This window comes from Bidens hawaiensis, unplaced genomic scaffold (assembly GCF_021521415.1).
Source record: "Bidens hawaiensis isolate Kalapana, Puna unplaced genomic scaffold, B.hawaiensis_p1.1 tig00027096_1, whole genome shotgun sequence".
In the NCBI taxonomy this organism is placed as follows: Eukaryota; Viridiplantae; Streptophyta; class Magnoliopsida; order Asterales; family Asteraceae; genus Bidens; species Bidens hawaiensis.
Genome location: NW_027494373.1, coordinates 149,069 through 174,485, shown reverse-complemented (window position 1 = coordinate 174,485; position 25,417 = coordinate 149,069). Strand labels below are relative to the sequence as shown.

At 37.2% G+C, this 25,417-nt stretch overlaps 1 protein-coding gene across 1 annotated transcript; it reads right to left on the bottom strand.

Moving 5' to 3' along the window:
- Window positions 1-1,397: 1,397 nt before the first annotated feature.
- Window positions 1,398-25,417, bottom strand: LOC143574741 (serine/threonine-protein kinase TOR-like). Its single transcript, XM_077059283.1, has 57 exons — window positions 25,307-25,417; window positions 23,662-24,000; window positions 23,508-23,582; window positions 23,134-23,306; window positions 22,290-22,388; window positions 21,923-22,082; window positions 21,668-21,811; window positions 21,390-21,559; window positions 21,102-21,306; window positions 20,842-21,027; window positions 20,567-20,719; window positions 19,568-19,689; window positions 19,371-19,470; window positions 19,204-19,302; window positions 18,316-18,446; window positions 17,960-18,062; window positions 17,702-17,884; window positions 17,529-17,621; window positions 17,397-17,432; window positions 16,217-16,315; window positions 16,031-16,129; window positions 15,765-15,927; window positions 15,562-15,686; window positions 15,408-15,460; window positions 15,011-15,134; window positions 14,738-14,914; window positions 14,384-14,536; window positions 14,162-14,314; window positions 13,703-13,774; window positions 13,472-13,606; window positions 13,295-13,356; window positions 13,074-13,171; window positions 12,589-12,698; window positions 12,336-12,509; window positions 12,192-12,257; window positions 11,967-12,035; window positions 11,759-11,869; window positions 11,495-11,635; window positions 11,263-11,391; window positions 11,023-11,179; window positions 10,711-10,925; window positions 10,395-10,601; window positions 10,211-10,324; window positions 9,924-10,127; window positions 9,704-9,784; window positions 9,550-9,624; window positions 9,301-9,367; window positions 3,824-3,984; window positions 3,296-3,469; window positions 3,077-3,205; window positions 2,884-2,967; window positions 2,730-2,791; window positions 2,566-2,638; window positions 2,370-2,504; window positions 2,105-2,272; window positions 1,775-2,031; window positions 1,398-1,612 (listed from the first exon to the last, which is right to left on the bottom strand). The coding sequence occupies exons 1-57, from the start codon at window positions 25,415-25,417 to the stop codon at window positions 1,594-1,596; spliced, it is 7,377 nt and encodes a 2,458-aa protein (XP_076915398.1). The 3' UTR covers window positions 1,398-1,593.

Sequence of the window (25,417 nt, the reverse complement as noted above, 5' to 3'; positions counted from 1 at the left end):
CGGTGGGGACTGCCGTAGAGTTTGGTGGTGGCTAGAGGAGGAAGTATAAGAAGGGGGAGAGAGAAAGAATTTAAATATATATATATATATATATATATATTGTTTTTCTTTATTTATTAAAACACTTTTTTAATTTAATAGATAAAATGACCAATTTGCCCTCATGTGCGACCTGACTTAACGAGTAAAACTAACTGGGTTAGAAGAAAAGGACAAACGCTGTTGAATTTTGAAACGTAAATGACAAAAAAGATCAATTTTAAAGATAAGGGACCACAAGTGAAATTTGTGTAAAAGATAAAGAACAATTTCTTTAATTATGTCTCAATATTATACAATACTTATAGAGGAAAAGTTGATTTGATTAATTGTTAAATTATTCATCAATTTTATGTTTAATTTTTATTTTGGTGTTTGGATGGATAGGAGGGAAACACACGTGTGTGGATTTAACAGGGATTTCTCCTTTGGTGAGCTTAGGGAGTAGTGGTTTCGCGGCCGGTCAAGCCGCATTAAAAGCTGCTTCAGGTAAGGTGGCAAAACATGAAAAGACGTGTCTTGACAACCAACATGTATTTATTCCTTTTGCTTTTGATACTTTTGGTTTCCTCGCGCCTGAAGCTGTGGAGCTACTTACCCGTGTTCAGCTGGTCATGCATAGTAATGTTATGACTCAAAGATCAGCAAATATAGTTTTTAAAAGATTTAGTTTTGCGATTCAAAAAGTAGTAGCGGCGCAGCTTGTTGCCCGCTTGCCTTCTGTTTCGATGTAATCCAATAAACAATCATATATTATAGAAGCAATAATTTTTATTCTATCAAATCAATTGTGCAAAGATCGTTATTCAACATTAGTTTTTTGGTTTTAAGAATTTTCTGGATTTTTTTTTTGGCATTTTATGTATTTTTCCTTCCTAAATTTTAAAATTACATATTTTCCCAAATCATGTTTAAACAGCATTGTACATTTTGCATTAAAAACTTGTATTTTAAAAAAATATGTAATTTCAAAAGTTTAAGAAAGAAAAATATGTAAAAAATCACTTTTTTTGTTGTTCTAGGGAGAAAAACAAATCTCTCTCCAAAAAGATTATTTTAGGAATTTTCCTAGGTTACGGTTCTTTTGGATGACTTAAACGACAGAGAAAAACACAACTTTTTAAGAAATCAAATTTCATTCTTATATTTGCCAATGGAAATTTAGCTTTGAGATTTCTGGTATGATTTCCCCTGAGAAAAAGAAGAATAATGTTTTTATTTAAGGTGTGAATAGAACATGAGATGAGAGAGATTGAAAAGGACATAGAAAACTTAAAACTAAAATTGAACAATCTTTTTTAATAAAGTTGTAAAATATACCTAATTTCCATAACTAACATTATGCTATAATGTTACATGTAAAATAGGACCGGACCGGACCAGTTGCAGTACAAAGTATAAAACTAGCAAACCTAAAAAACAGATGAACTAGACACAAGCTGACATTCAGATAAACTTTATATACAGACAATCAACACCCCATATTACATAAATTACAGGAGAGAAACCCTAAATATATACACAGGTATATAGATATGTACATGAGTTTTGATTTTACCAGAACGGGCACCACCTGCATGCACAAACCAAAATATCAGTCCCAAAGTGTACTTTAACCTGCTAAATCACTTTACTCAAAATTAGATTATTATTATTATTATTATTATTATTATTAAAATAATATAAATTTTGTGATTTTAATATAAGATGCACTGCTTTAATATTGAAGACGTACCCAACATAGCTCCGGCACAAATTTTCATGAGAAGTGGCCTGCAAAATTAACTTTTGCACTTGTAGCTTAACGGATAAACCGTGATCCACTTCACGAGTATCTCCAGAAATTAAGTTGGTGGTTTCGGTTGGGACGGTGGTTGGTAATGTAGAAGATGTTGAAAAATCCCGACCAGTAAGTTTATTATTCATTCGTGCCATAACTACCACCGCCAGTTCGTTCAAAACCTCGTTAGCATCACCAAGTTGATGGACAGCCTACACAAAACAATTATTATTTTTTATTCTTATTCTTATAATTAAAAGCATTATGATGCACAAGTATTCAGACCTGTAAAAGCTCGCGTTCACGAGCACCCCTTTGTGGTTGAGCATGATTTGTAGTAGCTTCTTCACCGGCAACAACAGGCTGGACATTAGTGGTTGCAAGGGTTGACATTTGTGTCACTTCATTGAAGTTGAACAGACGCCAATTTATAAGCGGATCATGAACAAACGCCTGAAACCAAATGAAACAGCATTTGTTTATATTTAAGTTGTTATAAATTATATATATATATATATAAAATACATAAAAGCCGAGAGCTAATACTCACCTCCATCATAGCCATTACACTATCTTTATTTGTTCTAAGAACTTGCATCACATTCTCACAAGTTGAACGGAAATTCCCTTCAATCCCGCTAACTTCCATAGCCTTTACAAGCATTCTAGTTAAACGGAAAGGAACCTGCAAAAAGAAACAGAATAAAGTGACAAACAGTTTTAAATAGTATATTATAGAATTACACCTTTTCAGGGAACTTCTCACGCGTCATTGACGCTTCAAAGCAATCTCCAAAATCAATATGCAAGATCTTCCCACTATGTATCAACACTCAAGACACTCAACAATATGACAATATTTACATATTATATTATAAATAGAGACACCAAATGCATGATAATCAGGTACCTGAAGCGGTGCAGCATAAGATTGCTGGGGTGTCTATCACCTAAACCAAGAAGGTAACCAACCTGTAACATGGGTCATTAGATTCTATAAACACTTAACTGAATATTACACACATTAAAAGAAAAAAATGTAGGATGCTGAGGAGATATCATACCATACTCATGACAGCCAAACTTCTTGTATAATTAGTCCTTCTGTCCAGCCAGACTTCTGAAGTTCGGCTTTTTAACCAAAGTACCTACATAACAAAAACAATTAAAAAACAATTAATCTATTATGCATATAAATTTTTCTGGCAGCCAAAACAAAGGTTACATACAATATGTTTCAAGTACAAAAACACATACCCTAGCCAAATCGTTTCCTTCAGTACTATCAAGGGCATACTCAAATACCTCTACTTTAGCTATAAGTGGCAAGTGATCGTAATCTGGAGCAAAACTAAGCATATGTTTATGCTCTTGATTCAGGGTGATCTACACAAGAATCAGGAATCAATAGGAAGATATAAATATTAATACACACACATAATATATATTATCAGAGAAGAGGGAAGAAATAAAAACCTTGCGGGCATCCCTGTACTCTCGAATGAGTTGGTGCAAGGTGTCACAATTCGGGACCCACCCTATCAACCCACTGTTTGAAGATAATGGAATAACCTCGTATCGTTGAATAGAAAGATCTTTTTCTGAAGTCTTTCTGGAATTCTCGAGCAGAGTATTGACTAAACCAAACAGCTGGCAAAAATAATAAAAATAACAAAAGCCATAAGCAAATGTAATTAGTAAATTAGTAAATACTAAGGAACGGATCTCCATATCAAGATTGCTAATTACTAGCTATTATTAAGGTTTGTTGGACTTAATAGTTTGGGTTAATGTCAGCAAGTAAAGATGGAAATACGTGTTTGTGATTCCTGGGCCTAATTTCTAACAGAGTTTAGTTGTGTTTAGTCCACACGCACAAGTTAAGTTAATCTAGGGTTTCTAGTTTTTGCTTTCCTATATATTGAGGGAGCCCTCTCCATTTTAATCACAGTACAACACTCAGATATCGTTCCAGTCTCTTTTACAGTGATAAACAAAGAGAACCTGCATGACTCGTTCATCCTGGCGCAAGTCTTCATGCCCTTTAAGCAAAAAAGCATAATCTTCCCCGTCGCTGCCATGAATGGTCAACTTTCTGGGTCGTTGTTTGGATGTAATGACAACAAGCTGTGGTGCAAATGATGCAATTGTCACCACTGGTGAATCTGAAAAAAGTGACGCATGCAAGTATATCAGTACAGGTGGTAACTGTTAGGTTCGGAGTCACACACAAACACGAATACAATAGTAAAATCGAAAGAATAAACGAAAGAGACACAAGGATTTAAGTGGTTCGGTCACGGTGTATGACCTACGTCCACTGTCGATAACTAGGGTTTTCTTATTATTGAGTGATACCAACTTACAAGTACAGGAGAGAATATATAGACTAGACAATTAGGGTTTAACCCTTTAACTAAACTGGGCCTGATTAGAGCTTTTGGGCTTGGCCAAAACTCAAACAGCTTAATCTCCTAATTCTGTCTATTCGTCTAAACCGGACCCGACCCATGATGGATCGGAGACCACAACATAACAATCTCCCACTTGGGCTTCGAGACATCTTCTCTAAACCACCACTTGGATGCGTCAAACATTTCAACCTGCTCCCATTTGGAGACGTAAAATGTCTTCACCTGCATTGCCTTGTACATGTAAAATAAAACCCATCTGGTTTTGCACCTCCTAGTTACCCTTCGCCTTCTCAACATTATTCCTGAAGGCCTGCTGAAGCTCTGCATAGCTTCAGCTTATCCAGCATCACCGGCTTGGTGAACATATCTGCTGGATTCTTAGCACCTGAGATATTTTTCAAACTGTAAACACCATCACTGATCAAATCTCTGACAAAGTGATATCTCCTCCCGATGTGCTTAGTCTTCGAATGATAGACTGGATTCTTCGCAAGCTTCACTGCACTCTCATTGTCACAATATAAGAAGAACTCTGCCTGTTTCTTTCCCAACTCTTCAAGAAAAGTTCTTAACCATACTAATTCTTTACTTGCTTCGGCTGCTGCCATATATTCTGCCTCAGTGGTTGATAAAGCAACACTTTTCTGAAGTCTGGACATCCAACATACTGCTGTTCCCCCAACTGTGAAAACATAACCAGTAGTGCTTTTAAACGTCTTCTTACATCCACCCAGATCAACATCTGAATAACCCCTGAGAATTGTATCCTTCCCCTTAAAACATAACCCCAAACTGGAAGTACCCTTTAAGTATCTGAGTAACCATTTCACCGCTTCCCAATGTTCCTTTCCCGGATCCGACATAAAACGACTAACTACCCCGACAGCATGAGCAATGTCTGGCCGTGTACAAACCATGGCGTACATGAGACTGCCAACAGCAGATGCATACGGAACTTTAGCCATCTCTGTTCTTTCTTCCTCTGTTATGGGAGACTGGTCTTTGGTAAGTTTGAAATGACTTCCCAAAGTTGTGTTTCTCGGTTTAGTCTTCTCATCATTCATCCTGAATCTTTCTAACACTTTCCCTATGTATTTCTCTTGGGATAGTGTTATGGAGCCATCTTTCTTTCTGGATATACTCATCCCCAAAATCTGTTTGGCTGGACCAAGATCTTTCATCTCAAATTCATCAGACAACTGTTTCTTCAACTTGCGAATCTCCTTCATATCAGATCCTGCAATTAACATATCATCTACATAAAGAAGTAGAATGATATATGAGCCTTTAAACTTCTTTAAGTAGCAGCAATGGTCGGCCTCGCATTTCTTGTACCCAGTTCTCACCATAAAATCATCAAACTTTAGGTACCATTGCCTAGGTGCCTGCTTCAGACCATACAAGCTTTTCTTCAATTTGCAGACCCATTTTTCTTTCCCGGCAACCTGAAATCCCTCAGGTTGTGCCATATAGATCTCGTCAAGATCACCATGTAAAAATGCTGTCTTAACATCTAATTGCTCTAGATGTAAATTTTCTGCAGCAACAATACTTAAGATCAATCTGATGGTGGTCATTTTCACAACTGAAGAGAATATTTCATTATAATCAATTCTCTTCTTTTGCTGGAAACCCTTGACCACTAAACGAGCTTTGTATCGTTTAGACCCATCATGTTCTTCCTTGACTCTATAGACCCATTTATTCTGTAGAACTCTTTTATCTGGTGGAAACTTGGTTAAAACCCATGTCTGGTTTTTACTCAAAGAGTTCATCTCCTCCTTCATAGCATGCTCCCACTGGAGCGAATCTTTCAACTTAAGTGCTTCATAATAACTCTCTGGCTCACCATTTTCAGTTAAAAGGAGATAATTAACTGAAGGTTTGTAACGTACCGGCTGTTTAGAAACTCTGGTGGACCTCCTAACCCAGTGCTGAGGCGGGTCAGGTTCTTGTGGAGACTGTTCATCCTCAGACTCTGAACTCCCACTGTCAGAGACTCCCTCTGACTCTTCATTTCCACCAATATCATCATCTTCAAATTCAGGAACTGTAGTTTCTTCAGTTTCTGTCTCGGGTTCGGTAGCTGACTCAACTGTCTTTTTCTGAGCATCAATTTCATATTCAACCTGCTCTTTCTGAACCCTTGATTTTAAAGTGTTTCTATCTTTGTATAACTCAGCCTCATTAAAAGTTGCATGCTTGCTTCTGACTACTTTTCTGCTTTCTAAATCCCAAAGCCTGTAGCCCATTTCGTTTGACCCATATCCAATGAAAACATATTTTTTAGCTTTAACATCAAGCTTGTCATTTTTCACTAGATCATAAGCGCTACACCCAAAGACTTTCAAATCCTTATTATCTGCAGCTTTACCTTTCCACTCTTCTTCTAGTGTCTTGAAACCCAACGGTACTGACAATCCCCGGTTAATTAAATAAGCTGCAGTGTTAACTGCATCTGCCCAGAACGTCTATGGAAGCCCGGCATTAAGTCTCATACTTCTTGCCCTTTCATTTAACGTCCTGTTCATTCGTTCTGCCACTCCAGATGTTGAGGAGTGCCAGGGACTGTAAAGATCATCCGAATACCGTACTCTTCACAATAATCACGGAATTCTTTGCTAACGTATTCACCATCGTTATCCGACTTCAAGCATTTCACCTTCAAATCAGTTTCCAATTCAACAGCAGTTTTCCATTTCTTAAAAGTATCAAAAACATCAGATTTATTTTTAAGAAAGTAAACCCATACCTTGCGTGTCGAATCATCAATGAAGGTGACATAATAGTGAGATCCTCCCAAAGAAGAGACTGAAGTTGGTCCATAGACATCAGAGTGAATAAGCTCCAATTTCTGAGCTTTCGGTTGTTTTCCGGTCTTCACAAAAGATACTTTCTTCTTTTTACCGAAAACACATGGTTCACAAAATTCAGATTCAACCTTCTTCAGTTCTGGAATTTTTCCTCTAGCAACGAGCATTTTCATCCCTTTTTCACTCATGTGGCCGAGTCGTTGGTGCCACAAACTAGACTGACTCGGTCCACTGGTCACTGCATTTACCCCATCAGCTGGAATTTCAACCATGTATAAAGTGCCCTTCTTTTTACCTCTGGCGATCACAAGATTCCCTTTCACAACTTTCCATTTACCCCCACCAAACATAACATCATATCCTTGGTTATCTAACTGCCCAACAGAAATTAGCTTTCTTCTAAGGCTAGGAACGACCCGAACATCCTTTAGAGTCCATGAGGTGCCCAATGAAGTTTTTAGTTCAATATCCCCCATCCCCGTGATATCAACAGCATGATTATTAGCCAAACGAACTTTACCAAAATTACCTGTTCGGAGATTCTTCATCTTCTTCGTGCTATAAGTGGCATGAAAAGATGCACCAGAATCCATAATCCATGAATCTGTTGATTCTTCAACACAGCAGATAAGAGTCTCTTCTGAACCTTCTGAATCATCTGAATCGGTGGCCAGATTAACTTCCTTCTTAGATTCTTTCTTTTCTTTTGAAATTGAGGGGTTAGGGCATTGGTTTCTTAAATGCCCCATTTCTTTGCAATTCCAACACTCAATGTCTTTTCTGGGCTTTGACTGACTTCTTCTTCTAGACTTTGACCTACCCCTGCCATTACCTCTCTCTTCTCCTACCTCTCCCTTCGGTGCTCAATGTAGAACTAGATGTCTCACCAGAATTCCTTCTTCTTATGTCCTCCCCTAAAATCAAATCCCGGACTCCTTCAAAAGTAAGCTTTGTATTCCCAGAAGAACTACTAACTGCAGTAACAGTCCCTGACCAACTTTCGGGTAACGAGGATAACAAGAGTAACGCTTGAACTTCATCATCAAACTTGATATCAACAGAAGACAAACGAGAAATAATAGTGTTGAAGTCATTAACATGAGAGGTAACAGATGCCCCTTCCTTCATTCTGGTGTTAACTAGCTGTCTAATCAGAAATACCTTGTTTGATGCAGAAGGCTTTTCATACATATTTGACAAGGCTTTCATAAGACCATACGTGGTAGTTTCATTTACAATATTGAATGCCACATTCTTAGCTAGTGAGAGTCTAATAACAGCTATGGCTTTTCTGTCAAGTACCTTCCACTCATCATCTTTCATACTTTCCGGTTTCCTCTCTTCTAGTGCTTCCATTAAGTCTTTCTGACATAGCAAATCCTCAATTTGCATTTTCCACCATCCAAAATCCTGACCATCAAACTTCTCAATCTTGATCTTTCCGTCCTCAGCCATTATCCAAACTGAGTTTTGATTACAGCAAACAACCAAACTACCCAAGGAATAAAAGGACTAGAAACTGATCAGAAAAAACGAACCAGCAGCTGCGGAACCCTAATCAGCGGCGGCGGAACTGTAGCGGCGGCGGTACTGTAGCAGCGGCAGCGGTACTGTAGCAGCGGCGGTGGAACTGTAGCAGCGGAGCAGCGGCGGCGGAACTGTGTGTATAATCGAGAACCAGGCTCTGATACCAATTGTTAGGTTCGGAGTCACACACAAACACGAATACAATAGTAAAACCGAAAGAATAAACGAAAGAGACACAAGGATTTAAGTGGTTTGGTCACGGTGTATGACCTACGTCCACTGTCGATAACTAGGGTTTTCTTATTATTGAGTGATACCAACTTACAAGTACAGGAGAGAATATGAAGACTAGACAATTAGGGTTTAACCCTTTAACTAAACTGGGCCTGATTAGAGCTTTTGGGCTTGGCCAAAACTCAAACAGCTTAATCTCCTAATTCTGTCTATTCGTCTAAACCGGACCCGACCCATGATGGATCGGAGACCACAACATAACAGTAACATGAACCCAGTTACTTACAAACCGGTCTATTTGGGTTGTGATCTAACTCAAAACAACTGAAACTAAAAAAAATCTGAGCCAAAGTGTCGGATAGAATGAAGAGAAAGAAAGTAGCACAAAGTTTATTTTTGAATACAACCACCTAAATTGTTTTTGTTCTAAGATATGGTTGTGGTTCTGTAGTTTAAGTACGATTTATAACATACTGATATGAGATAACCATACCTGCACGGTAGGTCCCAGGAACAGCAATCTCTAAGTCACGGCATTCCACTAATTTTGGAGACACCGACTGTTTTACACAATAAAAAGACAGGAGAAAACTTGAGTTGGAAGCAAATATGAATGAAACCATACTGCAAACAAGAGCCACAAGGCCCACAATCCAAAGAAAATCATCCACAAACGTGTGATGTATGCGATCTTTTGTATTGGCCTTAAAACTTACGTAAATGCTTGAAAAAGGTTAATCACCTGAAGATCGAGTGTGGTAAGAGACTGAAGCTGCTTATCTATCCGTCTAAAGACATGATAATAGAGATCCCAAGCCTAATATATAACCAAAAATGCAAAGATTATGTCAGGGAAATCAATACATCACATAAATTAATATACACATACATCATACCCGAGTAAGCTCAGCATCTTTTCCAGTTTTCTTATATTCCATACAGCATTTATACGCATCTACTAATTCATGATGGTATGTCTGAAATATCGTGAAAGAACATATATCAGTATCAAACAATACAAAAAACTGTATTAAATATTCTATAGAACATATATCAGTATCAAGAAATACAAAACTATATTAAAAATTCTATACATTATCCAAATTGGAGACATACCTGGATAAAAGCTTTCTCTTTTATGGTTGTGTCGTTCCTCAAAGCACCTTCTTCAAGCATTTCATGCAATGGTTCTAAACACTTTAGCATTCCCTCAATATTATGTTCACCAAAATATAAGCGACTAGCTTCTTCTAGTGCTTCATGCCACCTTTCATGCCAAAGAATTGCAACCCTAATCAACTCCTCTGATACAAGTTGTGCCTTCATACAAAGAAATCTAGCAGTCAGCTTAAATCCATAAGTCCAAAATCAAAATACATTTAACAGTCAATGCTATAATTCACCTGATCCACCAACACACCGCTGTGCTGTCGAACTTTGTCAACCACTTCTTGAGCTGCAGCTCTACGCAAATTGCTTATTGACTTACAAGCCACAAGAAGAGGGTACATAAGAGCCTGAAACACAACTGAAAAAGGTAAGTTTATCTGGTGCTGGTACGTGCTTAAAATAAAGAGAGAAAAAGACCTGGGGATGACTTTGTCCTATGCGAACCAGAAGAGATTGTATTAATTCTCTCACTGCATGAATATTTGAGTGTATTCTGGCAATAATTTGAGGTAAAACGACCAACCACGTGTTGATATTGACATGAGAAAATCCTCTCTGCAATGCCGTTTGAACCTCGGTGATAGATCCATAGTTAAACCACAAAGTCAGAAGACGAAGGATATCCTGTAAAACAGAAAAGTAGCCCGAAAGCATTATTACACATACGAAAATCATGAATAGCGAATTAAGGATGTTAAGATTCTTGCTGCAAGAAACCAAGGTAGTGACTTGCCTGCAAGCTATCATCTACGCCCTTAGCATGCGCTGCACAAGCAATAGAATGAAAATATCCAGTAACTGCTGCTACTACAAACTGTGCAGCTAAATTAGGACGGCCTCCGAGTGTGTAATGAGACATGACAGCCGTGTTAAAAAGAGCCCAAATGTGCCACGCTTTTGCTCGTTTTGTTGCACATTGAGTCGCATGCCTGAATGAGCTAAGAATATCTACACGATAGGATAAATAAGTATAAGAGTGGATTTCAGAAAGAATGATAAAGTACAGCATCTAATGTTAAAATCCTCAAAACTTGTGGCAGCCTACCTTGTATAGACTCATCATCAAGACCAGGGATAAGAGCCCATTGCCACAATCCAAGTTTCAAATATACACGTGCCATAAGTGATACGTTTGGAACACCCACCAAACCAGTTGGTGATGCTTGATGACCAGAAGTAGTTGAAAGCTCTATGGCAAGATTCTAAAAGAGAGAGTAACGAAAATAAAGCAAGCCACTAATTAATTATAAATGTTACGTAAAAACAAATGAATGATCAAGCCTACCTTCAACCAAGCAAAAGCTTCCTTGCGCTTCTGGTCCTCCCCAAGTGACCATTGGTATTTTAAGTATGCATAAATTACTTGTGGTGGCCCATGATATCGTACAGTTTCAGGAGTTTTTTCAGGGTCAAACTATGCAAAAATGGTAATAAGTGATTAAAGATGTATGGGAGGAAAGGGAGGGATGCTAAACATGGCATTTCTATTAGCTTAGATAAACAAAAAGAATGCAAACCTGCAAAAGGTTAATTAAAGTGGATTTGGCTTGACGAATCCTACCACTTTTCCGGCAAAGTGAAGCAAATTTCAGCCAGGTTTCACTGTCTTCGGTAGGAGGTAATACAAGTGACCTGACTGTCAAAAGAGCTTGCCAAACCTAAAAAATAAAAAAAAAACTTAATAACCTTCATCAGCTATGCAAAGCATCTAATTCACATATCGGTGGTATAATCAGACAAACATATTAAGTAATGCATGTTCCAATACTTTCACTGCATACCTCAACGTTTCGTTTTGTGCCTTTAATCCGCTCGTTCCACATGTTACGAATGAGTGTTCTTCTCCCCTCAGCAACAGAGCTGCCAATTGGGAGAGTACAGTAATCAATGACCTGCCACAAACAAAAATAAAAAGAATACCATAATTCAGAACAGAAATTCAGCTACAGCAGCAACAGAACAGAAATTTAGAAAGCGTTCAAAAAATACCTCCTCTAACTCTGATAACTGTTGAACACGAACCATATTACTGTACGCTCGTTCATAGCTTTCAATGACCTATACATGATAAAATTATCAGAACATGAATCCGAAAATCATAGTGCTTTTTTATGTTATTAAAAACCGTATGCCTTTGTGAAGAACATTCACTTATAAATGTAACAGACTCATACCAAACAGATATATAAGATACAACACAGAAGATAAACTAACCAATGCAGCAAGCTCAGTTGCCAAGCATTTCCTTGCTCTTTCAACATATTCACGTGCTTCATCATACTGTGAAAAATAAGGAAAGAAGGTGACACATATCCAGGCAAACAGTTATAACCGAACAAATCCATACTAAAAACTTACCTTTCCCCTACGTACTAGTAGAACAGCCCTGTAGAATGTGCCATTGCTGCCACCATCGCCTGTAGCAGCAGTATTCCCCAACACTCTGAGTTTAGTTTCATCACCATCATCTAGTTTAGATACATATTCCGCCATCTGATCCCACTCGCCCATGTTCCAGGCAGCATTAGCAGCCTGAGGCGTAGAGAAGAATAATAAGACTGATGCATATGCAACCAAATATGATTGAGTGTTATATATGTCATCAACAGACCATTGGTGCCATTTCTAATCGAGCAGCAGGCTCAGCAGGCGTCCAATATTCCCTACACAGGTTGTTAAGTTCTTCCCATCGAGCCAATGCAGCAAGACTCCTCATTCGTCCTAATCAAGGTAATAGAATAGTGTTAATATAACAGGAAAAAAACATTGTAAAATAGGCATAACTCCGTATAATAAAAGACAGGTAAGCATATACACACTGAGGCCTTGGACTCGTACTCTAAAAGCCTTGTTAGCACAGATCATAACTAAGTAGTAGTTGAGAAATGAACATTAATTAACCTTCTAATATGATGACTTATAAAGCTTTATATTGAAAAAAGAAACACAATGTTTTGCATTACTAAAACGTAAATTGAGATGCCAGGAAAAGAGTAATGGTGACTATATGTTCCTTACTGTAAAGTTAAAAAAATACTTCACAGGTACATAGCGGATAAAATACTGACAATAACATCTGATAACTTAAAGCAATACCTAGTGTAGCATCCAACATGACATGTTGACTTGTTGCCTGAGCAGATTTTGCAGTGTATGCTTTAAGGGCATCGTCCCACCGCTGCAACTTTTCATACCTAGTATTTGCAAGCAACATAACTATTTAGTAATAGCATTCATGAGGAACTTTTGCAAGACACAAATACTAGTGAAATGAGAAATAAGAAAGTGAAGGTGATTTCAGAATCCAGATAAAATACCATGATTCTTTCAGTTGCACATCCAAACGCTGTTGAGCGTAGGTCAGTATTCCAACTGCAGCCTATATATATATATATATTCATATGTCAAAACTCCAGAACATAAGTACCAAAGTCTCATATGAAGGACCAGAGAAGTGTAACAACACTACAACAGAGAATGTTATATCCATGCACCTCATGCTGATGTAACTGGTTATTTATATGAATAAGTGCTTCGACTACAGCAACCGGATTTGCATCCATCTTCTTGGAAAGTGCACCTTCAAATTCCATCTCTTTGTAATGCAAAGCCTTAGCGAATGCTCGACACTGCATCAGAATAAGCATATAAACTAAACGCCATGAAAAATGAAATGTCGGCATATATATCAGAAGTTTATATACAGAATCTGTAAGCCATCGCACCTTTTCAGCAAGAGCACCAAGGAGACGAATGTCAATAGGTAGGGGTTTCTCATCATGTTCCATGAACTCTGCCTGTGATACAAGTTTTGCAAACGCATATTAAAATATCAAGATATGCACAAAAACCATACAAGCATCGCCTTAAAAAGGATATGTTTTTCTTGGTTATAATTCTTCACATAAATTAACAAGTTACATATATATCAACTTGTTAGCATACAGTGACAAAAGATGCATTAGATGGTTAAATCTAAGTGAAACCGTGATTCTTATGGATTAATAAGGAATACAATATGACTCCATATATAGAGTTAGATATTACATATAGATACCTTCAAATATGATAAATATAAAAATACTTGTTCTAACAATCTAGATCCAGCAACTTCATATTATATTAAAACAGTATTAAGAAGTTTCCATATTGAAAACCAACCAGCACAAAAGGAAAGGTCATACCAAGTTTAGTAATGTTGCAAGAATTTCAGGGGGTATATTAGGAGAAGAAAATGCCATCTCCAAACTGCGAACAAGGGCTTTTTGACTAGACTCGTGGAGTTGTGACCAGCAGCTAACAAATCCTGCTGCAAACAGCTCTCGTCCAACAAAGGGCTGCAGTTTTCTTTAGTTAAAATTAGAAACTCAATGACAGCTATTTACACAAATTTGATCTAGAAATACCTGTAGCTGTGCAAGCCTAGCACACGTTCGTAGAGCTGGAGAAGGAGATTCCTTCAACAGTTCAATGCTGAAATGCCTCATCCATTCCGCCCAATCTTCTTTTGTGCTACGCTGAGAAGCTTCTCCAGCAGCACGCAATCGAGCATCGTTAACCTGTGGAACCAAATTATTAGCAAGCAGATATTGAAGAATAATGACAACCAATTGCATGTTAATAACTTCAGTTACTTTGAAAAATCATGAGTCACCTCACACATGGTACCAAATAATAACAACTCACCTTCTACATGATATTGAAAAAATGATTACTCGCATCAGGCATAAAGAATCGAAGAGAAAATATTTACTAAATACCTGATGAACCTTGAGTTGTTTGCTCACATCTTCAAAAGGGTCATTCTCCATATCACTCAAAGGATCACTAATAACCTCAGCATGTGGCTGCCGGATTGACTTTTGTGCTGTAGCAATACCCATGATTAAAGGTCCCCGCCTTTGCAACCTCCCCTCAACTTCTTCAAAATCCTTGTGCTGAAAGTAGAAGTACAAAATGTATATTCATTTCTACCAATCAGCACATGATTATATCTAGTAAATTACAAAAAAACAAAAAATCAAAAGAGAGACCCGCAAACGATGCTTCAGAAGAAGTTTGCGAATTGATGGGATGAAGATAGTAAAGTCCTCGCCAAGAGCGTGTGCCAAACAACAAAGTGCATCCACAGCATCCTTCCTAAGCTCATCATTTTTCCTGCATTCATGAAGATAACATACTCAAAATAAAAATAATAACAATTGACCAGAGACAGTGAATCCCATAAAGGTTAACTGTATATTTGACTTTGTATATGAGATAAGGCTACATATGAGCTCTGCACATAAACTATAGCACATAGATACCTACGAGATATAATAATACGCATAGTATATAAGTAGCCTAATATTGAAGTACTGTATTGAGTAAAACTTCTTGCAAACAAAAAATGAAAAAAAAAATCAGATACCAAATGAGAGAGCAACATACCCATCCAATACAAGCTTAAGATGATGCACAAGTGTCGATATGTGACCTGTAACCTAATAATAATAACAATAATAATAGAAATCATGACATTTAGTCGATAATAGTACAAAAATATCATAATAACCCTCTCGAGGCCAAAAGGTCATCCACTAACCTGAACACGGGGAATTAATCTTGTCAAAGTTTTTATAGCAGCACGCCTTATGTCAACAGAAGCATCCACTTTAAATAATCGTATCAGCGCAGGAAGAAGTATATGCATATGTTCATCCAATGTTCCTGTAAAGAAAATTTACATTATAGGTTTTGGACATTTTAGACCTTTATTTATTCTATTCATTCCACAATCACACTAACCACCAAATACTTCCAATGTGCGAAGAATATCCCGAACATATGTGTAATCATTACACCTTTCAGCTTCACTCAGAACTTGAATACAACCCGGTAGAATGATAGGAAGATATCTCCTGAATTCATCATTGAGGGCAAGACAAAGTTGTTCAACTAGGTGCAGGATCTAATGAGGAAGACAAAAGAATAAATACAAACAATTATATATTTTGCATCAACACAATGCATTATACAACAATATTAATATCAAACAAATAAGCAAACTTTACCGGTGGTCCATGAACAGGGCGGTTAGGTGCTGGCAGACTGAATGATGACCATAACTCTGATATTAAAGAGAGCAATTCTGGGAGATATTTGCGAATGTGCTGCACGAGCGACCAAAAACTGTGAATGATTTCCTGACACCCAAAAGCATTAACTTTCTATTTATACGGAACGAAACATTATTCTACCTGCCGTACGATTGAAACAAGAGTTCCAAGCTTCCAAGTAATGAACTCCTTAAGACTATCGTCACATGTACGGATTGTGTAAAAGAAGTCAGGCAAAACCTAAAGAATAAAATTAGATGTCTCAGAAAAGTTTCACAAACAATTTATAAATCACAAATATATAGAAATGTTATCTATATCAGTGAAACCAAACAACAATTACTTGCTACGTCTATAAACAACTGTATGAGTTGGCGTATTGACAAAAGACTATATCCAATTCTATGCAATGCCTTTAAACCTTTGATATCAGCATAAACAAGAACACATCCACTTGTTTATGCATGAAAGGATTGGCCCTAAAATGTCTAAATAGTTTACCAATAAAATCAAGCTGTCTTCCTCTTTAACTCCTTTCTAGAGTCTGGAGGAGTAAATTGAGGGCAATACAAACTATATTGTTTGCACTTCTAAAAGACTGTATTTTTTTGCTTGTAATAATCATCACCACAAGCTAATAGATCGCCACATTCTAGCATTCTCACTTAACAAATCCCCATATTCAATCCCATTCTAAGAATATAGTGAAAACCTTAGAGACCTAACAAAATAAGAGAAGTTACACACCAAACCATGTTTCAACAACATATGTTAAGAAAACTCAAAAGCACATATAAAGTGCGCACTCATATTGAAGCCTTAATAGTAAGTGCACTTATATCGAAACCTTAACATTGTTACCTTAATTTATAATTTTGAGTAAAGTGCTATTTTTCGTCCCTACAGTTTGGTTGGTTACGCGACTTTAGTACAAAAACAAGTTTTTTGCAGCTGGACCCTCGAGGTTTCCGAATCTTGCCATTTTCATTCATTTCACTAACCCCGTTAATTTTTTAACATTAAGTAACGGGTATTTCAGTCTTTTAACCTATTTGGATGAAACTGGCAATTGTGATCAAACCTCAAGGACGATTTTATAATATGAAATACCATCTCAATAAATTTTATTAATACTAATTAATAAAATATCTAATCTACTCATGTTTTTACCAAAAAATAAAATTGCTTATTTAGCTCTTTTTTAACAAGTTCTATTAGAAAATTGAACTTGTGTTCATATGAAGCTATGCTGCTTTTGCCACACAAGCAGGACAATCAATGATTAGAGCAATGCTTCAGAACTACACGCTAATGAACTAACCTTTGGCAAGTATGGCACGCAACCAAGACCCATCGACTGATCTTGCACAAATAAGTGAAAAGATATTAGAATCAACACAGTAGAAGAATGATAATTTTACAACTAACGCATAGTATTTAAAAGGAAACAAACCTTGAAAATGAACATGAGTGACCCAACAACTTTTTGATGATAACTAGAAAGCGAAGGGTCCCTAAGTATCCGAATCAGGGAATTAATAGCAACCTGCAAATAATAAATGAGAAAGGAAAAACAGAAGTGACTGTGACCCTTTAATTCATTTAATTTTTCTGTTTAAATCTTACAGTGGAGAAATAATCTTCCAATGTCGCAAATGATGGCCAAAGATCCATCGGCAGCTCATCGCTAGACTGAATGTGGGGGCCCGTGTCACTGGCTGCGCGAGTGCCATCACCAAGAGGTCCTGGTAAGCTTTGCTGATTGCGTTTATGAGCATGTGGATCTAAAGCACCCATTATGCCTAGAACCTATTCATCATTTCCAAAAAGTTTTAGCATAAACCACTTTACCCGAAGGGTCAGAGAATGCACTTAATGACATACTTTAAGAACTTCCCGACGTGTAGACCATGCCAGCTCACCATTCAACAATTTTAAGAGTAAGCCGAGCAATAATGGGTATTCATTATATGGAGTAATGACATACCTATGAACAAAAACCAACCGATTATTGTAAGATTATCATTAATAAAACAATAAAAGCAAATTGCATGGTCATCTTTCAAATCTAATGTTCTGAGTAGTTTTGAATCCTGGTGATAAACTACTAAAAAGTACATGTGAATAGCGCAAAAAGTCATCCCAAATGAGACAGTGTGACGATGACCATTGCATGCAGTACAACTGTACAAGCTGTACTGTCACTTTTAACTTTGCTTGATTTGAAGCAGTGAACATACCCTGTGCTCTGTACAACCTGGCCAAGAGTTGCAACAGCAACCTCACGTTTAGTAGCAGCAGCTCCATCCAGCAAAGCTTCAACAATTCTAGGCATAAGTTCAGGAATATATTCTCGCATTGCAAAACCACCCTGAAGATACAAATGAGAGTGCACATAATGCACAGAGTAAGGATAGATTCTGCTAAAAGAGGCTACTATATCATGTTAAGACACCTAAAGCTAAAGAATGAAAAGTACAAAAGCATAGCTTCTTACAAGAATTCATTAATAATCATATGCATTTGAGCATCATAAACATCATCAAAAGCAAAAGAACTAGCATACCACAAAGAGCAGCATGGTTCCAATGCACCAAGTAAATAGAAGAAACATAGATCCAAATAGAAGAATGTTTGTGAGAATCATAAATGTAGTAAAAAAACATACACAAGAAATGGAAAGTAATATGCAAACATTTACGGTAAACATGTGATCCTAATGCAACAGGGAACCATACACACAACATGTCTAGAAAAGCATGGGACCATGGGTTGCATTTTTTCTCCCAGAAACGCAAACGCAATCGCTCTCATGACAAGAAGCAGAATATCAAACGAAAAAAAATGAATCGTCATGGTATTCCTAGAACACATATGTCAATGGTGTTAACAGATAAATCTTTAATTAAATCTTTTCTGCTTAATAGCCTATTAGCCTAAATTAGTGAAGGAAAGAGGAATGTGGTTAAGAACCCTTCATTAGTGAAAGTTGAAATTGCCACTTACACGAATTTACAAAAAGTAGGCCAGCTTGTGATAATAAACAAATATTATATTGTCCACGTCTAATGCTAAGCACCAAAAGTACTAACAGTGAAAACAAGAAAGAATCAACATAAGTTACTTGCCACTCTAGCAAGATCCCCCACAGTAACAAGAACCCCACTAATGATGTCATTGTTTGTGTTCACTCCTGCTGTTCCTTCGCATAGTTTAGCCAAAAGCGCCTGCAAGAAACTAATTGAGCTACACAAGAAACTGATAAGAAAACAAATAATGTACAAGCTTGTTAAACCTTATGTATTGGAGCAATATATGGGAGTATAAGTCGTTCACAACTGCGGATTAGACAACCCAACAACTTTGCACTCTCTTCTCGGCATTTGCTATCAGCACTGTCAGATGAGAAGCAATAATAATCGATATAAGAACTTGTCAGGTGACACCTAATATCATATATTTAGAAAATAGAAGTGAAGTGATTGACTTAACCTTTGCCCAAGAAAAGTTAATAACTGAATAAGGTGGCGGCGAAGTGCTGGAAAAACATATGCAGGATTCTTTTCAGATAATCTACCAGCTACTGAGATTGCAAACTCCCGAGCTTGAAGATCCTGGCAGATATACATATAAATCAATAACTTTAGTTGGTTTGTCGACATTAGGCAGTGACACTATCATTCTGAATTAGCTCGATGAATTATTTGTCAAGCTTTTAGCATAATTAATGCTTTGTTGAAATTACTAGAAACCAGATATAGGAAATAGCAAGCATGTTCAAGAAAAAAGAGCATTGTAACAGTTGCAAGGCAACATTCAAGAAAAATCTAGGCATGTTATTGCAACTGAAGTCCACTTCCGTTATCAATTGTTCAACACCTCCATACATGAAACTCCACAAGAAAAGAGAAGTATATGCCTGAATCTCATATGAATACACTTCCAATCCAACCTGGACTCTTCAGAAGCATTAGAGAGAGAAAGTTTTACAAGAATTTCAGACCTTACTGACTTCTATCAGATTCAAGAGTGAAATTAAATACTGAAATATTTTGTGTAAGAGCTATCAAATCATATAATCCAAAGCACACACTTATGTGTTGGTCTCACCAAGTATGCAAAGAACTAAGCCATATGATTAAACAAAACTTCGTCATTTTGTTATAAGATAACCTCTATCATGATTAGCATTAACTAAAAGAGAATACCTTTCCTGCAGTTAAATCACACCATATACAAGAAAGATGGGATCGAAATAAGCAACAAGCATTATGTTAAACATATGTTGTTTATGATCAATGGGTGTAGAACCTAAAGTTTTTCTTTCTCCGCTACTCAATGATGCTTTATAGCAGCCATGAACACAAACATAATTTTTTACAGCAAAGTGCCAAAGCTGGCATCAAAATAACACACACACATATATTGTTCGTAACTTTGCCTTGAAGTAGTTTTATGTCAAGCAAGCATATATGATAGCTTGAAGTGTACCTCATCATTAAGAGCAGCAAAAATAGCAGTCAAGCTATCAGCTTGGGCTAGGAAATCATCAAACCCTTCATTCTCATGCAGAGAAGAGAAAATCGAGTTCCGCACAGAAACATCAGCATCTGCTACAGCTGCAATAAGGAGCTTCTCCACAATCTGCAGTGACAACATTACTTAATAATCTGGTGTACATTATATGAAAACACCAAAGTCATCATCAGATATACTGATATCATGTCAACTAGCATGCCCCAATAGTCTTTCACATATAAACAAACCTCTTCTATAAGGCGTCTACGTTTGCCCCCAGCTCGACTGGATCTACTAGGACTGAACTGTGTGACGGAGAAAGAATTTACAACTAATTTGCAGCAGCAAAGAGCCGCATCCTTGCGTGTGGCTCCATCCTCATCTTCCAAAAAAGCTACAACTGATTCTCTAGAAAACTCAAGTAGATCATGGCCCTAAATGCACAAAAGCGAATCAATAAATAACATAATGCATCGCACACACTGCTTACTAAACAGCTAAACACTACCATAAAATTGAAGCGTGCAAGGGTTTGTAATGCAAGTTGCTCAAGCGCAGAACCACTAAGTTCTGACACTTGTTGTGTGCTGTTAGCCACGTTTACTCGACTGGGAGATGCAGATATCCTTGTTTGGGCATTGTGGGGTATTGAAAGAACTGCCGAAATGCTTTCAAGCAGCCGGTCTTGAATAGTAGGCCGTAATGAAGGAATGCTGAGACACCCATCATAGTTATTAATTAGAACAGAGAACGCCTCATAAAATGGAAAAGCAGGGTTTCCAGGAAGCTAGTATACCTGATGGTTATTTGTTCAAGTGATTCTACTAGTACTGAAGAAAGACCAGCTGAAAACATGGCATCCAAAAGGGACAGCACATGAGTTTCCATGGCAGGACCCATTGCTTTTGCAATGTTCCCAACACAAGCCACAGCCTCAAGTGAGGGTCTTCCTCTACGAGGGGCAGTCTGAAAATTCAACAAGTACACTTAAGTTACTGTGGTTTCAAAACAAAATGAATACTTTAAAGTGGTAAAGTTTACAAGAAGCAATCAGAATTAACTCAAATAACATACTGCTTCACGTAAGTGAGATGTTATTGTCGGCAAGTAGTGGACTAGTTCACCATCCAAAGCACCAGCCATCTCCCCAAGAGCTATAAATCCACTGGCACGTTCAGTTGGTATCTTGATAACCGCAAGGATATGATTCATGCATATCTGTTTAGAAGTAAACCCCTCTTTTGTGGTTTAGAACTTATCACCTTTACACACAAAAAAACTTAACACAAAATCTTTGTAGCAGTGATTTGAGAGAAGAAACGGGCTAACCGTAAGATAGTTTGTCACAAAACGATCACGTAGAAAATGTGCAATCCGAGGAAGCAAAGAAGTTATACTGAGACGAACGAGAGGATTTCTATGCTCCAGATACCTAAGAACAATTTCTGCAACCTCTCTGTACCTTGACATCATGAATTCACCTGTATTTCTGTTTCATGAAAAAGTCAAAATTTGTTAAACAAACAAGGGGTCATGGAGCAATGGGTATGATACAATATTACAAGCATGCTTCTTCCTCAACACTCACAAGCAGCTGAAATCAATTAGTATATACCACTACATGCATGGTTATGCAACAACTCAAATGAAAATAATGTATGACAGCACAACTTTTAATATCAGCATGTCCACTAACCTCAAGAGTTCCCCAACTGCAAGTAGAGAGCCATGTATGCTGTGGACGGGTGCATTTTTCCCTAACCCATCTTGTGTGGCCTCAAACATACGGTAGTACCTGTCAAAACGAATATACAGATCATAATGTTCCTATATGAAGAAACTTAATGACTAATGCTTGATATACTACACAAAATTCATCATTTACAGTACTAAACAAAAAATTGAGGATTGGAGAACCTTAATACAATAATCCCTGTATGTCAAGATCAAAGCATAAAAACAATAGGACAGACCTTGGCTTTTAAAAGCGTGAGGCGCTCCGAGGCGCTTAGCTCCCTCGAAAGCCAAGGCGCGAAGAAAGAGCCTCACATACGCAGGGCGTTTGGTATTAAAAAATACTAATAGTTAATAATGCATGACATTTTATACTTGTTAATCCTTAACAGTAAAAATAAGATGATGCAAAGAGATACACATAATTTACAAACTAAAAGGCATAAACTATCCTATTTGTGACATTTTCTCTCTATGTAATATCAAATAACCTATATGTACAAAACAAACTTAATGTAAAGCAAACCAAGCTCTAAGTACAATCAAATAAGCTAAAACAACAAAAATCAGAAAGAAAGAAAAAACAGAGAAACTATCTTGCCTACTGCAACACACAACCCCACAGTGCACACCTAGTCAATTTTAGTATTTTAATCTATTTATTTCAATTTCCCATCATAGGCCATGCCTTTAATTCTTTAAACCCTTGGGTTTGTCACTTTCATTTGAAGCAATAGAATTAATAGTTGTAGGTGGGAGAGAGTGTGGTTTTCTAGAATATCTAACATCTTTGAATATGCACTAACCACTGCACACGCCAACGTGTCTCTCGTTTTTCAATAACACGAAGGCAAGCACGCAATGCCTCAACAGCTCGTTCCCTAACTGCTAGTGTTGGATCCCTCAACGCCACCCAGATGGCGTCCACAAATTCAGACACGTGGACATTGAAAACTGTGGAAGCATTCTCGGCCAATTCCTAAAGTCAAAGAAGAAGCAATGAAGTAACAAAAAAAGATTCAAAGAAGTAGCATATGCAAAATTAAAACCAGCATAGCCTTTGTTTCCGTACTGACACAGTATTGCTTGGAAAATTGTTAGAATATAATACTTCTAAGGACATCTAAGAAAAAACAATGTCAAAACCTCAAAAGGCAGCACCAAACACAGAAATCACTACCTTTAAAATTAGGACAGCAGCAAAGCGACGATACTCAACCCTCTCGCTACCAAGCCATTGTAGTGCATTTCTCATCTGTAATGGTACAAATACTAAATCTTAGTAGGAGAGCAAAAAATAACACACAGTGTATGACGAATTAAAGAATACACACCTGGCATTCCACCTCATCTGCTGTCATGGCCCCACCAGCTCTGGCTAGATGGCCAAGAACTTTACTAGCGAGGATCAAAATTTCTGGGTCACGTTTGGTATCAAAGACAATACGCATGTAATTAGAAAACTTGGAAACCTTGGTGCCACTGGCTCCAAGTTTCAAGTCTATGAGTTCATCAGTAGCCCTTAGAGCACCTAAGTTGTCAGCAACATCATTGCTCTCTAGAAGACTAGTAATTCTATCATACAACTGATCCATGAAACGAGAAAAGGCTTCTCCGTTAAGAGCACGAGCCTCTTCTTCAACATGTTTTCTTAATGCCAAAGCAGAACCATCCTGCCATTCAACAAAAGTATTCAAATATTGGATGGATTAACCACTACATACAAACAACTTCCACTCCTATTTCTACAAGGAGCAAAAAGTAAATATCATACTGCACAAGAAGTTTGAATACATAACCAAATAAAAAAATGCAATCGGTAGTATCTATATTATAAACACACACCCAAATACATATATATCTGTCTAAATTTTTAGCAATGAACGTTAACCATTACTATCGCATCCTTCTTGACACAGTTGACGAGTCACCGCAAGTCCATGAAAATCCCTCAAATTATACATAAAATAAACCAGAAACACTAGAGAACCTAACTTGAGCCTGCAAGCCATATACTAATAAACCCTAATAACTCTAAATGAACCATATCTATATTATAAGCACACACCCAAACACACATCGGTCTAAACTTTTAACAATGAACCTAAGCCATGACTATCACATACTTCTTGACATAACTGATGAGTCACCACAAGTCCATGAGCTATCTAAACACTAAAGCTCTGAAATTTTACCTTGTAGAAGAAGCTCACTAGCACATGTAAAGTCCTGTTAAGGAGCCTTACTTAATAAAGTACACATCGCACTCACCATATTGTAGGGGTGTGCACGGTTTGGTTCGGTTAATGGTAATAACCAAAACCATAACCGAACACTTCGGTAAAAAATAACCGCTCTGTTTTGGTTAATCAGTTATTAGCGGTTAAAATTTGTTAAGAACTTCACTAAAACCAAAACCATGAATATTATAAATAAAATAATTAGTTAAGCACGCCAGTTCCAAAATATGCATAAATGATAAATCATGAACTCGGTTTTTAAATTTTTAACTGTTAAAGCCACTGTACAAGAGATTAAATGCAATTTAGAGTCACTGTCATTCGAAATGAATTAATATGGAATGAAATATCCAAGATAAAAAATACAATGGTGAAAGAAAGTTGATAAGTATCATTTTTAATTATTGGAAGATAGTATCATTAGAAGAAGCTGATTGTTACGGAAAAAACTGTTGGTTCGATTATTTTAAGTTATTAAAAGATGGTCAACTGAAAAGAAGTAAAAAAATTAACCGTCTGTTGATGCCCAACCCTGGTGCGGTACATTGAATGCCGAAAAACGATATGCACAACAACAATCATGAGCATGAAAAGCTAAACTAGTTCCAGCAAGCATATGAAGCTACAAGAGCAAAGAAACCCTAGAAATAAGCAAAGTGCTCAAAGTGTATTAAAAATTAAGTAAGCAATTACTTATAAAACCAAAAGAATTAGCAAATAGGTTAATAGAGGAAGGGACCTTTGGAGTGCCTCTGGTAGAAAGGTCGTTGAGAAGTCTGTTGAGTGGTTCGAAGTTGCCGGCGGGTGTGGCGGGAGCGGCGAAGCGGTAGAGTTGGGGAGGAGCTGCCAT

Bases quoted from the DNA above. Each gene is read 5' to 3' on its own strand.
- LOC143574741 (XM_077059283.1), bottom strand. From the start codon at position 25,417: ATGGCAGCTCCTCCCCAACTCTACCGCTTCGCCGCTCCCGCCACACCC. The intron at 21,560-21,667 runs GTATGTTATTTG...TTGAATTTTCAG, and splicing joins CATCTCACTTACGTGAAGCA to ACTGCCCCTCGTAGAGGAAG. The intron at 21,307-21,389 runs GTATACTAGCTT...TGGGTGTCTCAG, and splicing joins CTTGAACAAATAACCATCAG to CATTCCTTCATTACGGCCTA.